Genomic DNA, 19,178 nt, shown 5'->3' with positions numbered 1-19,178 from the left:
GCGAGGGAACAACATAACTGATATAATTTTACATATCTGCGTACATCTTTACTCACCGGAGCGCGGTCTATGGCGGAGAACTGCAGCTTAGAATTAGATTTTATTGAAAGTGAATAATTCTGACATTTACTGCTGAGGATGGTGTGAGGAGCAATACACGTGACTGCTCCGGTTTCCTCGCCAATTTCCAACTTGCTTGATTCAAAAGATAAACAGTCCTGCCGATATTTGTTTTATTACTTGGATCAGATGACAGAGTGACGGTTTCGTCATCTCACGCCCTTCTCGCACACACCGCGATTATTTTTTTGCAAACAAAAATCTTTTGTAACTTTAAAGTCTCAGCACAGCTCCGAATGCCAATGGCATCTTAAAAGCTGCTGACGTAATGGCTTAATAGTTGGGAGGAGGTGGTTGGTAGAGGGTGATGAAAGATAAAGCGGCGAGCCGCACTATGGAGACTGGGGAAGGAAGTTTGTGCCGCGTTGATCTATCAAATCCCGTGCTTGTGTGAAAGTATTGATGTTCGAACCTGGGTGCGGGGAGACGTATTCACTACATATCGCCCGAATGCTCAAAACAAATCATAGTTTGGTTCACGTTACCGGAACCCGCTTGCAACTTGTTCCTTTTTATCCGGACCGAATCGAAAGTCAGGACTCTTTTTTTTCTTTTAACCGCTGACAGCTCGAAGGATCGGAACTTCCAAGGGCTTGATGTATAACGGATGGACCTGCTGAATTCAACAATCGAATTCTTCCTACCTTACAGGAGACGGGGCGAGAACGGGGCATTTATGGACGGCACTGGCTGAGGACTTGACTGGAGGAAAGTGGCTGATATTGTTAGAAGTTATCGCCCAGCTTGTTGGGAGCACAAGAGTCGCCAGTGGTCAGCGAAAGGAGAGTTATCGGAATAAATCCGAACATACTGTTGAACCAACTCAAGCCTCGTGATACATCTCTATATGTTAAATATATTCACACACTGCCATATATATCCATACGAACCAATTTCAGACCAAGATCGCAAGAATGAGCAAGCCCGCCGGATCAACAAGTGGGTGATGCATATAAATATGGATTTTTGTTTTGTGATGTGGGATTCTGGTGGAGCAAGTATTCCAATAATATTAAATTGACCAGTATGGGGAAGACGTGTGAATGGTAGATTTGTGAAGCTCTCTGCTGAGTGTGTGCATCAGTAACAAATACCAGGCTATATTTTATGATCAAAGTGCAGATTGAGAATATTTTGCCACTGGGCCGTGAACTACACCTCGAGCTGTTTTAGCCGAGACCGTTTTGACGGGCCGAGCACGGAGAGATGAAGTGCTCAAATGAAAGCTTTTTATTTGGTACTGGGCAACGGCTTAAGTTTGCAGGTCTTGGCTTATGGTCTCTAAAGTTAGCTCGCTTACTGTATTTTAGTGATCCCGTTCCGAGTATCTATTACGCTGGTGCTGCTCGAGGACCTGTTACACACACAGGCTGGGGATTAACACATAGAACTTTGATTCTGGTCGCTGTGGTCTCTGGGTGTGAGCATTGTGGCGAAGGAGTTTTACCTTACCTTCCTAACTCCCATAGCAATTAAAAGGAGAGGGAAAATGTACAGAAGCTGCCAATTCCTTTCTTTAGCAACACGTCTAACTGGGGGGCTGTTAATATGAGGTTCCAACAGCAATCCGTTGCTGTCTTCCTTTACATCTCAAATGCACGACCAATGCTTACGTTTCTAACCTCTCCTCGAGTATTTTCACCATATCAAGTGATTTACATAGATTAACGTCTGTCTATAATTCAGGTCCAATCGGCATACTGACACCGGGATTTAATTTTACACATCCAGAGTGAGTGTCTCGGTTTATTAATACTAAAACTACGCTCACTTTATATTAGCGTGACGCACATTCGCTAGTCCTGGTAATAACCACTGATTTCTCATTCCTTAAACTAAAATGCATTGGTCTGATCAGGAGTTCCTTCCGCTATAAAATAGGGATTCATTTTATTTAAAACATTTTTTTTGTTTGCTAAATTCAAACATTACAGCCAACGTATTGAAGTGAGTGAGCAACAATTTCAGTATTTGCTTACCAAACAGACTGGGTTTCAGGTAAAACTTAGTCCGAGACCCTGGCCAGAACGAAACGCGGGTAGACGGCCTCGAACAGAACATCTTTATTAAGATTCACTCTGTTTGGTGAGGACCACTCAGAATACCACATAAGTGGCAATAAAATTATTCAAGGTGTTACTGAGGAATTCACAATGAAGCGCACCGATAAAAGCATTTCATCCTCTACATGATGTAGGCAGGCTCAAAAAGTTAAAGTTCTACAGTACAGAGCAAATGCTAAAAGATACAAATCTATGGTATTATAACTGTAACATGAAAATATATATCCCCAAGGATATTGAAATGGAAATGGTCGCATTTACTAAATTCATTGGCTAATGGGGAATACTCTCTATATAAATGCTGAATCTGAACACGGGATTATTACCTATATGTTTAGTATCACAAAGAAAGAAAAACCTAGATTTAAAAAGAAATGAAGAAAACATTAAATATACGTGAGCAGAAGTCAAGCTGAGTTAAACAGATAAACAAATGTCCTTGTAATCGAACCGAGTGAAACATTCAGAATTAACGAAACTACTGTCTTCTGTCCTCAGTATTGCAAGTTTTGCGTATGATACCATTATTGGAGATTAAATTACAAGCAAGAATGCTGATACATATTAAAATGTACAAACCCCACACATCCCCTACAGGGTATGCTTAATTATTTTGTTTTAGTTTTGCAAAAAATGTAAGTTAGTTTAACGAGGTGATGAATTGAACACGTTAACTTCAGAAATGGTTCATGCAGCAACATCTCGCACTCTTGCCAAGATGGGAAAAGGTATTTCTCCAATGGAGTCCCATCAATGCGTGCAAATTACATTGTTTCTGTGTGTTGAATTTCCTACTTTCTGTGAGCAAATATAACGTCTCTTGAGATTTTTTTTTATAATTTCACTATGATTTGTTAGAACGCAGTTTGATACACCCATCCCCACGCGGTTAGGTGAACTGTGGTGGGACTGGAGCTTTCACTAACTCTGCCTATTAGTTTATGTTGAGCACAAACAAGAATGCTATATGGGTGGCAATAGAAACCAACTCGTCTCCCAACAATCACTTTCCTCGAATCAAAGATAACTTCTTTCAACGGCTTATAGCATTGATGGTAATTACAGTAATATAATATGCCATATACTTTTAAGTAATTATTATACACAATAAGTGTCAAATGACCCCCTACTGACAGAAGTTAAAGGCATGTTTCCTAGTGAATAATATCGTGCTGCTTTTTATTTTACAAACGTCAAGACTAAAGTAGTCGATCACCTGTTTAATTATTTGCTGTACTAATAATGTTGCTACCTTAGTCCGTCGATTTCTTTTTTTTATTATTGAGAATTCGTTCTCCTTGGCTGAACTTTATTTGGAATATATTCCGACCGCGCGCGCGAGTGGTATTATAATTAGGGAATTTAGAAAAATAGGATTGAAAACTCCATTGTTTATTCTTATCGTGATATTATTGAATGAAAAGGACTGATAAATATTTTGAGTGGCTTTTACGTTTCACATCGAACTTTTCTATGGCAGAAATCGTTTTTTAAAAAGTTTTTAAATTGTTTAATTTCAGCAGCGGTATTCTGTATGCAAGAAACAAGAGATAGTGAATAATATCTCGGTTTTCAATTTTTTAAAGAAAATCCAATATATGTGTCCATGATTATTCGCATGAGGAGCAAAATAAACATCTTTTCACATTTAAGTTCACTTTTCCCCATCGAAAGTAACTTTGGTGAAGTAACGACTAATAAACTCAATACTTTATGTTAATCAGATCTTTTCTTTTCTACATGAAGAAGGCTATGCGCGGTCTGAGCTTTGTGATGTTAAATGAAATTGAAGCCATACGATTGGACCTTGTCCTTACATATCGATTGCTTTCCCCTGCATCCATGCTGGCATTTCCGAATTCTCATGCTACCGTTTTTGACGGGTCACTGGTAAATCAATGGGCAGGTGGGAATATATTCACATAATTACACATTTACGAAATGATTCCATTTTCACTGGACGCTGACGTTAATCAGATATCTGTTTTAAAATGACTTGATGGTCGATATCTTTCCTGTCCAGGTTCATTATACCACTTTTTAATTCGCGTCTTTGGAGAAGGTTTTAATCCCCCGCACTATAGTGCTGTTTTTCTTTAGCTCTTGTATAAAGCAGCTGTCAGGACTCATTTAAGAAAGTCATGACAGCTTGTCCTCATTGCGAGCAGTCAACAAGTTCAATGGGAAATCATTAACTCAACACTTTCCCCCCAATGTTCCGACTCGTAGTTTGACTATCACAGACATTGTTACAGCTGTCTGTACTTCTAAAACCCTGATTTTAAATTCCCATGGTCTGCATAAGCAACCTGCGACATAAAAAGTCCTCAAAGTCCCAAGATCCGATGATGTTCAACGTCAGATAACTGCTGACATCTCGACTAATGAGGATTTTCAAGAATTATACAGATGTAGAGTGTAACTACTGTCAATAGTATCAGACCGCTTTGACAAAGTGCCTATTTATTGCTAACTTACAGGTTCTCTGTGCCAGATGCTTTCCAGCGCATCAAGAAATACATTTTAAACAAGTCGTTTCTCGCTCGTCTTTCATGTCACTTTTATCCACTGACTCAAAAAAGGGGATCTGTTATCTTTTTGAAAAAAAATTGTTCTTGGGTTGTAACACGATAATGTTACTACCCAGACTGATTTTCCCCGAGGCTGTTGCCAGGATCCTTGAAGCGCATCTCTCCTTGTGGCAACGCCCTCCTACTCTTGTATTAACCTGGTCAGTTTACTCGCCCCTTCTTTCGCTTGTTGTCCACATTTTTTTTGTCCATCCCCGTCTCTGAAGTAACAAATTGACCCACTTTGAATTGAATCCAAAATTTCAAAAGAGGATCCACAAATAAGAGTGTTTAAAAATCCTGTAAAGTAAGCGCACTTTAAAAACTTCTCCAGGGTCAATGCGTCCATCAGTCAGCTTACAATTTATTTACAATAGTGCTTTATCTATTTTCATTGTTTTTAGGAACCAGTGTAAGCAGACTTTTCTGTCTGTTTCAAGGCGGCACAGGGGTATACCGTGTTTTACTTATTCATTGCAGCAAGCATATCTTAAACAGCTTCTTTAAAAAGTTTATTGATAAGAGCAGAAATATTTGGTGCCAAATTCGACATAAATGTCCAGCCGCTCATGATAATTGTCTTTAGTTGGATGGTGGGTCCTTTCCATGTAAATAAATTAAAATCTTTTGCTTTCTGGTAGATGATTTAACCCCATTTCTCTCTCTGTTGAGGTTGGCTGAGCCTGATAGTGATAACACCCTATCCTCTCTAACTTCTGCTATGGCTGAAATAAACAAATAGATGAGCAATAATTTCCTAAAACTAAACGAAGATAAAACTGACATACTCTTGGATAGTCCCAAAGCTAAACAGAGGTAAACTTCTTGATAAACTTGGGAACTTGGCTCCCCTTGTAAAATTGGAAGTAACAAGCCTGGGAGTTATCCTTGATTTAGATTTGAATTTTAAACCCCACATAAAGAAAGTGGCCCGAGTATTTCTACACTTAAGAAATATTGTAAAGGTACTGTCACGTAAAGATGCCGAAAAACTTACTCACGTCTTTATACCGAATAGACCAGATTACTGTAATGCAGTCCCCCCCACCCCCAACTCATTCAGGACGCCGCTGCTAGACTTTTAACAAAAACCAGGAACAGGGGGCACATCACTCCCGTCCGAGGTACTCTCACTGGCTTCCTGAATCTTTTAGATTTGATTTTTAATGTTCTTTTAGTTGTTTTTAAAGCTCCCACTGGTCTGGAACCGGAGTAATCTCAGAAGCGCGTTCGTTTTATAGTCCTGTCTCAGGTCTTCTTCCGCCGGTCTCTTAAATTTAAACTATCTCCCTCAAACCATCATTGGCCGGTCAGCTTCTTTGAACCACGCTCCCAAACTATGGAATTCGATAGCTAAAGCTATATAACAGATGCAGCCTCAGTTGACAATTTTAAACACCAACTCAAAACCTGTTTATTTAATCTTGCTTTTAACTAACGTCTTTCTGTCTTTTATTTTCATGCTTGTACTTTATCCCATTGTAAAACACTTTGAACTACATGGTTTCTATGAAAATGCTCTATAAATAAGTTATTATTATTATTATTATTATTACTCGTATGTCTGCAATTCCCACTAGCTATGCCTGTTTAAGCTACTTGCAGGGTTGTGTAATTACTCAGCTCAAAACACAATCTCTGAAGGAATCTGATTGCCGCATATTTTGTGGTTCGAATCTAATTAATCCTGATTAATTACTAATGCTACACGCAATATACCTGAATATAACTGTTGTTGGAGCCACCGATGCACAGAACATGTGGAGATTTGCATGGTTTAAAAATGATAGATGCCAGACACTGACAACTTTCACCCGTGATTTTGTTTTGTGCATCTTACTCGTTCTCTTGTGCAGGTCTGTGGCTAATAAAACGCTTATTTCCTGTGAGATTCCTAATGTCTCGATAGAAAGTCATCACTTCATTATTCCGAGAATATAATCTTCATTTTCAACACCCTTGATATTTCTTTATATTGGACTCCTAAATAAATCGTGCTTCTAACAATAACTTCAATTTGAAGACCTGAAAACCCTTTCATCTCCAACTTAAATCATCCAATTTGTCATTCCGTAGGTCGTATTTTGGATATTCCGTGCAAAGTCTGTGGAGACCGAAGTTCTGGTAAACATTATGGAGTTTATGCTTGTGACGGCTGCTCGGGTTTTTTTAAGCGCAGTATTCGCCGGAACAGAACCTACGTTTGCAAATCAGGAAATCAGGTACCAACGAAGCTCCAAGACCCGATGCGATTACCTTCTGTGCTCAGAACATTTGAGAAGCATTTCGCATCTCCTCGACACGCACGATTGGCTGAAATGTTCTTTCGAAAGGATATTATTTCGAAAGGACAGATCCGGCTGTGTGTTTGTCGGGATTCGCTCGTTTTCGACAATTTATGGGAAACATGTCTGTCCCGTTACGCTGGGAGTAGCCGTAAAGATGCATCTACTTTCCACCAGTATGCCCGGCCTAATTTTTTTATGGGGGGGGTGTGGTTGTGGGAGTGAGAATTTACTCTTAAAAGTAGTTAGGATGCCGATTTCACTTTGTATTGCGGGATGGGGAGCTCGCCGGATTCCCATACGGGAATCTTGCTTGCTGGGTTCCAGGCCCTTATGGAAATTGTTAAGCGAGATGGACCAGGGGTGTAGGATTGACTCCGGCTGCTCGTGAAAAACAGCTTTGCGGCAGCGATGTTAAATTCTTCAGCAAGTTTGATTCGACACAGAACATTTGAGATTATTGTAGTGTTAGACCGGTCAGGGAAATCAAATCAAATCAAATCAAATCAATAAGTTAAACGTTTGTAAACTAATTTGACCTTATGTATAATGAAGATTTTCAAACTGATTTATGTTGCAGGGAATGAGAGACAATTTGGCTCTAGTTACTCAGTCATAAACACAATATTTCGATTTCCACCTTCATTAAAGCACTTATACGCGTCGTCTAAAGTGAGACACATTTCATCCCTACCAAGCATAGTGTTTATTTTAGGCTACTTTTATCTTTTTAAAGGGTGGCTGTCCTGTAGACAAGACTCACAGAAATCAATGCAGAGCTTGCCGACTGAAAAAGTGTCTTGAAGTTAACATGAACAAAGATGGTAAGTTTTCTTTTCGTCGTCTCAATCCTGCCACCGCCTCGAGTTGTTGGGTGTTTCTATCTGCGATTTAAACTAATCTTCCCTTCTAAGCATAATATCGTTCGCCCAGTTTGAGTATCTAAACCATAATACGATTTTCAACTTTTTGTCGTAGATGGAAAACACTTCTTATAAATCTTACTTAGTTCAAATTGTAATTCTTTATTGTATCAGAGCAGGAAACGAACCACGCCATGCCACCGAATCAATATGATCCCTACCCAAGCTTATTAATACTTCACTGGGAGTCTTCCATTGCAAATGTCTTTCATAAATTTCTTCTATTGTTGTTTGATATTCAAAACAAAAATTATTGCATTTCCATCTTTTTGCTCCTTAACGAGATGTTGACATCAGTGACAATGCCGACATTGTATTGTCCATGTCCATCCCTAATTTGCCCGAACCGGTGAGGTAGTTGAACATTTTTCAGGTTCAAGCTTTGTCACACGCAGGCCAGACTTCACAGATTTCCGGAAGGACATTCCGGAAATAGGCGGACTTTTAGTTTTTTTAGTAAAAGAGCTTTTATTTGGAAAATTCAGTGTCTATTTGATTACCTGAATTACAGTTCCTATTAATCACATCCAATAAAAAACTTCCCTCCAATTCCTCTTTAAAATTCCTTCCTCTCACCTTAGACTAATTTCCTCTTGTTTTTGATACTCCACCATGAGAGAAAGTTTCTGATTACCCCATCTGTGCTTCTATAATATTATTTGCCTGTTTCAATCACCCCTAAGCCTCCTTCGCACCGGGAAAATTAAATCCAACCTAAGGTCCTCAAGTCCTGCTGAATCTCCTCTGCGGTCTCTTCAGCGCCATCACATTCTTCTTAGCTGTAAAATGCCATTAAACGCTTAGAAAAATAAAATGCTTTGGAATAATTAGCTAGAAAATCTATCTTCAAATCAAGATGCCGCCCAACCCTCAACATAAACTACCCAATAATTTTCAAATTTAGTGGAAGAAATACATTTTTCGGCCGACATTGGACTATTGACAAATGCTTTCGGCGGAAACTTGATTTAGGTCTAGATATCCCCTACCAGACCCCAGCCATGTCCTTTCCTTCTAATGCTTTCATCTGTGTGTGCGTTTCTCTCTCGGCGTGTCCCTTTCGGGCAACCCACACGCACGATAACCTATCGATTAGGATAGCTTGTGGTTTTAGTCCCGAGTGGGACCGAATCCCTAACCTATATGGCGCCGCTTTTCTGGAGCAGTTTGGCAGAAACCGTTTCTCAAGAATATCATGTAGGCCTTCCCTTCCACCTCTCCCTTTTCTTTTGCCTTAAAGCTGCAGATGAAACCAAAGGTCATTTTCCCGCCATTCTTATTGGTTAGAAACTATTTATTCAACAGGCAAATCCGCGATCCAACCCCCAACCCACTCAGACTGAAATTTTTTAACAGTTAATTTGAAGACTGTTTGTTACTCGGTTGTTAGGTTAATTAAATCGAATGACTGATTTGCTGAGACTTAATTAGAAGGATGAAATTCGCAAACATCCCAAGTTATAATGGGGATGAATGTCATTTAATTAGTGTTTCATTTTTATGATTAAAACTACTGATATCACGTTCAATATTTTGGCAGCAAGTGCGTGACGTTTTACAATTCATGATGTACGTACAATGTAGAAATCTCTGATCTGCTGGTGCCACATATGTTTCGTGTCTGCTCTGTTTCTCGTATCGACGTGGTGTCCATTCAATTGGACAGATGAAATAATCAGCTTTTTTTTAATACACCCATTCTCAGAGCAAAATTCAATCAGCAGCCACAATCATATTTTGTGGCCAAACACTGTTTTCGTTAAATGACTTTTAAACTCGAACTTTTCCTTATGGGTGCGGAGGCTCGGTGCTTAATTCGCTGAAGTAACCGTTTCGAACTGATAATCAGAAACAGGCCTTCAGATTCCGCCCCGGTACTTGGGCCATGCTGAACAACACACTCTAACTCCAGAATGGAAAGAGATCATCAGATATGGACAAGGTGAAATTGGCGGATCATTGTAAATACTGGTTTATGTGATACAGGGAGAGAGAAAAAAGCCATTCGGCCCAACCAGCTCATGCTCTATTCAAGCCTGCACCTAAGTTTCCTCGTCTAAATCTACCAGGGCGACGTTCTACTGTCTTCTTCCATTGTCAAACTTCTGTTAAAATGTATTCACTTCACCTGCAAAGGAGATTTCCTCATTCTCACTTTGCTTTGGGTCAGGCATTTTCCAGGGTTCCCAAATGATTTGCTGTTGACTTATTTTTATTAATGGGCTCCTCTTAAACATTTCCCGACAAAGGAGACAATATCTCTCCATCCTTCCAACAAAACCTTTTGTCTTTGGAAAGACATGTTTCAGGTCAACTGTCTATCCTCTTTCTTGAAGAGGGAAGACGCTCCATCTGTTGAAAATCCAAACATCTGCAGATGCTGGAAACCTGAAATTAAAAATAGTGGAAGCTGCCGGAACACACACAGTAGGTTAGACAACACCTGTGGAAAATAAAAGTTAGCGTTTTCATGCTAAAGACTAATATTCATCAGGTTTCTGATGTGTCCATGCTTACACCTCTTCTCCGCACCCCCTCCTCAGGCTCTGCTTCCTCTGGTATCTTACATTTATCACAACACAGAGGTAGCCCTTTCAGCCCACTGGGTACGTGTTTGCTTTCATGGGAGCCATCCCCTCAGTCCCATGTCCCCTCTTCTCATTTCTCTATACCCCTTGTAATTTGTTCTCTCAGATGATTACCCATTTAGTCCCCTTAACTCTTTTTACATAAGGCAAAGAGCATAGAGCATATAACATAGACCATAGAGCATAGATCAGTACCATTAACCTATGCTGAGATATAACTAACAGCTACCAATAAGCCTACCAGTCTTTCTTTGAGGTGTGGGAGGAAAGCGAAGCACTCAGGAAACCAATGTAGTCATGAAGATGAGTGTAAGTACTGCACAAAAAACAGCCCAGGTCAGGCTTGACGCTGGGTCCTAAAGATATGAGGCAGCATCAGGAACTGCTGCATTAGCATGGCACGCATATGTCTAACCAAGGTTTGATATAGGTTTTGCATAACTTTCCTACCTCTTAATACTTACTCTCAAGAAATAAACCCTGGTGATTGATTTGCATTTTATGGCCTTGTTAATCTGTGGTGCAACTTTCAGTGATCCTAGCATTTGTTTGTCTGCCCAGTCTGCACTCACGTTTTCCAAGAGCTGTGACTTTCCTATTCCTTCTGCCAAAATGTCATAGTGTACGTTTAACTGTGCTGGTTTTTATTCACATGTATTTGCTTATGATGCAGACTTACTAACGAATTCATAATTTGTTGTCTCCATTGTCTTTTCTCACTACCCACACTTCTCACCTTCACCACCCCCATCATCCTGAGGATCTCAGCCACTGCCACCCCACCATTCCCCTCACCAAATCTAGTGTCATTCATATATTTAATAGTTGTGTTTATGTTTCCATAATCTAAACTGTACTGTCAATTGAAGTTAATGGTATCAGGCAAGGTGATTCACCCCACTGTGTACTTGCCCGCTGTGAAAGAGCTATTGTAAACAATCCACCTTCTCACATTTTGTCCTGCAGCCTTGAGGTTCAGGGTGAGCCCAGATGTATCAAAAACTTATCCTAGTTTGTCTTTAAAGTATTCAGGGCTCTTACGTCCACCACCCCAGGGCCAGATGCGAAAAATGGACCAGGTACATACAGGTAGATGGTTGAATGAAGTTATATTTAGAGATAAATTTTAATCATCAATTGCAATTTATGAACATACAAGTTATCCAGCAATTTATCGAACATCTTATATTTCCCATTCACACAGGTTTCTTATTTAGACTCACAGTACTTTGCTAAAGTCTTGGGCACACTTATATAGCTAGGGTGCTGAATACTTTTGCACAGTATTGTAGTAATTTTATGTATTGCACTGTACTAGTGCCACAAAAAAATCATGACATTTATGCGTGATGATAAACCTGATTCCGATATGCGTCTTCATTCTGGACTGAGAATGGGGAGGGTGCAAGAAGAGGGAACTCCTGATTGGGAAAATGGAAGGGAGAGGGAATGGAGAGGGAAGCACAGAGAGGCATTCTGTAATGATCAATAAACCAATTATTTGGAATCAAATAACCCTGCCTGCTGTCTCGGGGTTGGGTGAGTCTGCATCCATGCCACCCCTCACCCCTGACACTCCTTCTCTGCCATCTATCCCCCCCTGCAGTGCTCTACCCTCACCATTCCCAACATCTTTTGCTCTCGCCAGATTTACAAACTCACTCTCTGCTCTACATTGACAAATACAGTACTATACAAAAGTCCCAGGCACTCTAGCAATATATATGTGCCTAAGACTCTTGCACTGTACTGTAGCTACAACAGTTTCAACTTTATCATGTCTCCTCTGCCATGCAATATATACTATACAAAAAGATCATTGTAAATATTCCTACTGGGGGCATTCACAGCAAATCATGCTGTGAATGTTTCTGTGGACATTGTTTCTGTGGAATACAGACAAAACTTACCGTTCTTGGTTCCATCGCTCTTTCAATGCAACGAAGTCCTCTCTAATTACTATATTATCTTAAATCCATGTCTCTGTTATTGACCTCTTTGCTGGGGAAATAATCCCTTCTAATCATTCCACGAAGTCCTCCCTCAATTTATCAAACTTTAACTGAGTCTCTTTGTCCTACTATTCCAAAGTACACCACCACAGGTCCTCACAGCCCCGTTTCACCAGTTTGAGCAATATACTCCCCTGAAACCTGTACCGGGCTATCATGTTTCCTGTAATACTGCAATTGGAACTGTGCATACCTCTCTAGATGTTGTGTACCAACTGTTTTCAACAACTCTTGAATGTTATCCTTGCTCTTATATTCAAAGCCCTAGGCAGTAAAGAATCATCCCACAAATCCTCTTAACCAGCACATTCCGTTTCTCAGCAACTTAAGGGATTTTAAACACATCCTTCTAGATCCTTCTATTTCCCTGCACATCTCAGTTACAATGTACATGCCTTTGCATTGTTTGCCCTCCCCAAATGCATTTCTTGCAATTTTCTGGACTGAATTGTATTTGCTGCCTTTCAGCCCGGTGAAATAAATCCATTGATATCTTTCTGTGGCCAGCAACTTCCTTCCTTTCAAAGGTTCAAAGGTCCAATTTAATGGCAGAGAAATGTATACAATCTTCCTCCTGAAATACTTCTTCTTCGCAAACATCCACAGAAACAGAGAAGTGCCTCAAAGGATGAACGACAGGTTAAACGTAAGAACCCCAAGTCCCCCCAGCTCCCCTCGGTTTTGCGCGAAAGCGGCAGCGAGCAACAATCCCCCCTCCCCCCACCGGCAAAAAAAACATCGGCACCATCACCAAGCCCTCAAGCGTGAGCAAGGCGAGAGCAAGATATAGACTTGCAGTTACCCCAAAGACTTCGGGTAACACCCAGCTTTCAACATTCTCTCTCTCTCTCCCTAATAGGGAGAAAAAGTTGTCTCCATCTTCCCAGCGAGCGGGGAGGCATAACAAACAACTCGCTGGTTTACGATGTTAAAAAGTCCGTTACGCCGCTTTTTTTTCGAGCTCTGTGCCCGAAGATCGCAAAGATCCCGGGTCTTCGGGCCCATAGCAGATATCCTGACTCCCCCGACGACACACGGATCTCCTGTACTGACACCCGAGATCTTAGGCTTCCGAATTCGAGCCGAGCTCTCAGGCCGAACCCTAGGCGTGCCGAACAACAGCCAGTCCTGAAACCCCGAGAACGGGTCCCATTCCAGCAAAGAACCGAGGTCAGCGTGTAACTCCAGGCCAGGGTCTTCAAAAGAACCCTGAAATGGGAAAACAGAGATATTAAAGATAGAAATGGAGCTGTTTCCGAAGATGCAAGTAAAGGAGTCACCTTTTAGCGCCATCTTAACTCCGCCTCTTCATCAATTATGTTCTGGTTTGAGTGTCTCAGAAACTGCTGATCTTCTGTCTGGTAATAACGACTATCCCATAGTCAAAGTCACTTAGCTCACATCTCTTCCCCATTCTGATGTTCGGTTTGAACAAATGAACCTCCTGACCATGTCTACTGCCACATGATAGGCTGATTAGATATTTCCATTAATGAGCGGGTGTACCCCATGAAATGGTCACTGAGCGCAACATACTGGAAAATGGTAAATTATTGTCCACCAGGTGAAGACGTCATCAGTGTAAGTGCGAAGAACCATTGTTTCAGGATAGAGGGTGGACTGAGAATGTTCCTCTCCCAGGACGGTTCTGAAATGGAATTCTCTACCTCAGTGAACCATGTCTGAGTATAGTCAAGGCCGATATATCTCGGATTAATTACATGGAGAATCGCAGGACATGGCAATATGATAGGAGAGTGGAATTAAGGCAGGCATGAGATTATTGAGAGGCAGAATAGGCTCAAGTCAGTGTATGGCCTATTAATTTACATAGTGTCTTTCAAAACCTCCATTGGCCAAGACACTTTAAACCCAATTAAGTACTTAAATGGCCACTGTTGTAAAGTGAATATCACGACAGATAATGAGGTATTGAATATCCAAGTGGGTACAAGAAATAGGAGCAGGAATCGACCATACATTCAGTCAGGCCTGCTCTGTCTTTCAACAATATCATGTCTGAGCCCATTTTACCACTGTATACTTGTATTCCTTGATTTCCTTTGTGCCTCAGAATTTATCATTATTGTTATGATGACGATGTCTGCCTGTTACTGGCGTTTGGGGCAGCAATGAAGGTCCTCCATCTCTGACAGTGTTCATTGTGTCAGTAGCCTCCTCTTGGTTTTCACTACTGTCAGTCATGCAAGTCTTGGGTGGAGATTCAGAAATAGTGCCGCACTCAGATGTAAAAGGATTCTTCATTGCTGTTTCCATAACAATTTTGTTTTACCAGTCGGGGTGGTTAGCCCTGAGCTGAACCCCCAAACCTGGAGGACTGGTGGACCACTCTTAGTCTGGCCTCTACTGTTTGGCATGGGTGACCCTACCAAGAGCCAAAGCATAAGACCCTGATTCCAGCCAATATATTTCTCCGGGTCTTTGAGACACACAAGCCTCCAAACCACGACAAGGTTGTGGTCCACTTGGAAGATTATTGCATATAGTTAGCAGAGTAACCAGGGTATCCCGGGTTAGAGAATTTCACTTTAGAATCCTCCTGCGTCTCAGTTGCAATGTCCCACTCTTAGCCTGAAGCAACAGACACTAGTTCTATACTATCTTTCCATCAAAGGAAACAGACTTGAGTAACTCAAAAACTCTAAGATTTTTCCATGTATTTAATAGAATCTCCTCTCATCCTTGTAAATTCAAGCACTGCAGTCCATTGTAATCAATTTACCTTAAAAGTAGGCAAATAATTTGGATGCATCGAGTGTAAACTACTTCGAAGATCTGCCATATCTAGAGTACTTTTTTCTTCATTTCTTCTGAACAGTATGATTCAATTAGGGTTAATTAGTGCAGCTCAAAATTCTCATTCTTTCTTTGTAACCGAAGGGAATCAGTTACTCTTAAATTCCCTGCGTGGCAGGTTGGTGATACATCTCTACCACAGGAGGTGTAAGGAACTCTTTCCCTCTGCTAGCCTACAGGTCACCCTTGGGTTAGATGTTGCACCCATTTAGCCCGCCGATCAGTGTCACATGAAGCCATGGGAGCAGGTGGTGGACGGTCATATGTGCAACTGGTGCATATCACAAGTCCTGGTTATGCAAACACAGACACCAGGCAGACAATCTCTGAAGAATTTTTGATAATGGCTGGGGTCACCCTTCTTGTAAAGACGTTACCCAGAGAGAAGGCAATGGCAAAAAACTTCTGTAGAAAAGTTTGCCAAGAACAATCATGGTCAAGACCATGATTGCCCACATTATACAACATGCACATAATGAATGAATGAATATGTATTCCCTGATCTAAGTGAATGACTAATCATCAAACCAAAGCACACCTGATTTGTTTCTGTTTGGCTCCTCTCATGTTTTCTTACGCTTTTTCTCCACAGCTGTGCAACATGAAAGAGGACCCAGAACATCCACGATAAGGAAGCAAGTAGCTCTATATTTTCGGGGGCATAAGGAAGTGAATGGAGGAGTCACTCCTTACCCATCTGCTGCATTGCCTGGACCAGCTTTCTTCACTGCTGTAACCCAGTTAGAGACACACAACATTGACCTCAATACTGGGCCAGATCATCAGGCGTTAGTAGGCTTACCACAGCCGACTCCAAAGGTAAATGACTATCTACAATAGTAATGACACAGATATTGATAGTCACCTTTAAGATGCATTCGACAGACACATCAACAGCCAGGGTTGGTGGGACTTTGATCATGTCCAGGCAGATGGGATTAATTTAACTTATCATCATGGTTGGCACAGACATCATGGGCCAAAAGAGCTGTCCCTGTGCTCCACTCTTCCATGTTCCATGTCCTTTTTCACCTTTGATATCAAACAGCAAAGAAAATCTGTGAATAATTGATGCCATTAATTCTTAGTGAATACAGCCAGAGGCAGAAAGGTTTCCTGCATAAAATATTTCTCTCCATTTATTTAGTCACAAAAGCATTTGTATCAATAAAAATGAGGGCCCAATTTTTATTTAAATATTAATAGTTACTTCGCTCAAATTGTTTCTTCTAATGCAGACGATGTGAATCTGAAACAAAAACAGGACGTGCTGGAGGTACTCATGAGGTCAGGCAGCATCTGCAGAGAGAAGAGAACTAGCATAGACATTTCTATGTAAGGTCATCGATCTGCAACATTAATCTCCCCAGATGCTACCTTACCTGTTGAGTATTTCAATAATTTCAAATTTTCAGCGACCTGTGTTCTTAATTTCACAGTTCTAGTACATAGTTTTTTAAAAAATCTCCTTTGTCCTCGTTCATGTGTGTCTCCCTTTGTTGACATCCCCTCTAAACAGCGCAGCTGTCATTAACCAACCCTCACTGCCCTCGACACTAACAATATCTGAGTCATCTTGATTCACATGGCCTCCATCTTATGAGATGTTCTCACCTCTCCAAACCCGTGCCTGCTGTCACTTAAAACATGCTTGTCTTCTCCTTCCTCAAGTAAGGAGACCAGAAATGCACGCAGTACTCCAGGGTGTGGCCTCACCAGTACCCTGTACGGTTGCAGCATAAAATCCCTACTCATAAATTCAATCCCTCTGGCAATGAAGGCCAACGTTCCACTTGTCTTCCTGATAGCCTGAATTTTTCTCACGTGTATACTTTCTGATGAAAAGTCATTGACCCGAAATGTTAAGCCAGCTTCTCTCTCCACAGTTGCTGCCTGGTCTCCCGATTACCTCCGTTACTTTTCTGCTTTCAGTTCATTACAAAAGCCTGCTTTCTGTTCAGATGTTTGCTGCCACAATACCGTGATGTAATTAGCCACACACACAAATATGCGGACACAAAAGCCAGACAGAAACAAACCATGAAACACCCAGGCACAAAATAACCATCATTGTTCATACCGATAGGCCGGTGCAAAGAATATCCACAGATATTTGTAGATACAGACACATGCATTTATCTACACTGATTGCCACTAATGTATTGAAATGCCTTAGACACACACACACACACACACACACACACACACAGTGTCACATACAACTATATAGTAGGCATGGGATGGATATTCGCATAGGAAGATATCTTCATCTATGCAAGCGACTCACACGCAATGATCATCTGACTAGGATGTTTGCGGTCGTTTTCTGCCATACAAGAAAGAGGGAGAGAGCAGTAGTTTATATCAGCTAGCGCCTATTGTTTCCTGCTCTACCCCGTGAGTGAACCCACGCTAACCCCCATGTGAAAAGATTCAGTTGTTTAATCCGCAGTTGGAAAATGGCAGCGCGGCAGTTTTCATTTCCCTTTGTAGCCTTGTGTGGCGAACCATCTCCTATTTATCCGAGAACAATATACCTGACTACTGTAAAATGCGGATTGACTCCAGTGCAACCCGATCCCGTCAACTGAAAACGATCCCAGTTCACGAGGCCAAAAAGCACCCTCTACCTACAACCACAACAAACCACAAAGACATCACCACTTAGTTCTCAGACTCCGGCTCGCATTTGGACTGTTTAAAAAGAGCGCAAATCGCTTTAGATTACGTAAATATGTAAGTGTTTTAAAAAAAACAGGTCTGGGGTTCAATAGGCACAGACATGTTTGCTTGCAAAGGCTCCCTACGGTGCAGATATCAATTTACTTATTAGTGCCTTTTGTGGACCGTGAACCTCTGTTTCCCTCTTCGTTGAAGGAAGTGCAACTATGGTCTTAACCAGTGCTGTGTTCCTGGTCTGAGAATGTACCTCCCCCGGTGAACAAATATCGATCCCACAATCAAAAGATCCAAAATACCAAAGTCCTCAGGAAATCTGTGGTTCCCCGCAGCTTTGGGAACGCGGAGGCAAACCCGCCATTTGACGATTGCTTAGTCATACGGCGCTATTCATCGAGGGACTGGAGATGGCCGGGGACTGTGCCCTGTCCAACTTTGTGGCTTCTCGGAAGGGCTCGGTTAGGCAAATTGTTCCTTGTTTGAACCAGATATGACATAGTCCCTGCAACAAACTCGGTGATAGTGGATCGTCGTTTTACACCCAGTCAGGTTTGTTTAATTGGATAAAATCAATGGGTTGGTTGCCGGTTCGTTCTTGTCTGCTTAGCATGATATTCACCCCTCAAACTGAAATTAAAGTCCGTCCTGACAACCTTATTCGACAGCAACGTTGCTATAGGCGGTTGTGCTCTACCAGGACAATATACTTCGAAGTGAAACACTTACGGAGATATCACAGGCACACAACATTAACAAGAAAAACATGAATTATGCATAAATTACACAAAACATACAAGAAAGGACACAATTAGAAGAAAGAATGTCCTCTATAGAAAAAGTCAAAGTGGTCATAGTGTTGCTAAGCTAGGGTAGTGATTAGGGTTGTTCAGATCGGTTTACGAACTGAATGGCTGAAGGGAGGCCAACCGATCTTGAAACTAGTGGCGTGAGACTTCGGGCTTCTGCAAGAAGATGGCGTGGCTTGGATGGTGGAGACCTTTGATGGTAGATGTTGCCTGCTTGAGGTAGAACCGCATGTAAATACTACCAGTGGTGGGGAAGGATGTACTAGTGATGTAATGGGCTGACTCCACTACCCTCAGTAGCTTCTTACATTGTCA

General features: G+C 41.3%; 1 protein-coding gene across 1 annotated transcript in view; it reads left to right on the top strand.

Annotated features, from left to right (window-relative positions):
• Nucleotides 1-421: 421 nt before the first annotated feature.
• The window catches only part of nr2e1 (nuclear receptor subfamily 2, group E, member 1), a 40,696-nt gene continuing 21,939 nt past the window's right edge, over nucleotides 422-19,178 (top strand). The window contains exons 1-4 of the mRNA XM_063040805.1: nucleotides 422-1,059; nucleotides 6,830-6,975; nucleotides 7,775-7,862; nucleotides 15,971-16,197. Of these exons, the coding sequence (XP_062896875.1) occupies nucleotides 1,035-1,059; nucleotides 6,830-6,975; nucleotides 7,775-7,862; nucleotides 15,971-16,197 (486 nt within the window). The 5' untranslated portion in view covers nucleotides 422-1,034. The remainder of the gene's footprint in view (nucleotides 1,060-6,829; nucleotides 6,976-7,774; nucleotides 7,863-15,970; nucleotides 16,198-19,178) is intronic.

This window comes from Mobula hypostoma, chromosome 2, assembly GCF_963921235.1.
Source record: "Mobula hypostoma chromosome 2, sMobHyp1.1, whole genome shotgun sequence".
Lineage (NCBI taxonomy): Eukaryota > Metazoa > Chordata > Chondrichthyes > Myliobatiformes > Myliobatidae > Mobula > Mobula hypostoma.
The sequence above is the reverse complement of the archived record's forward strand: the minus strand, read 5'-3'. Positions and strand labels throughout refer to the sequence as shown.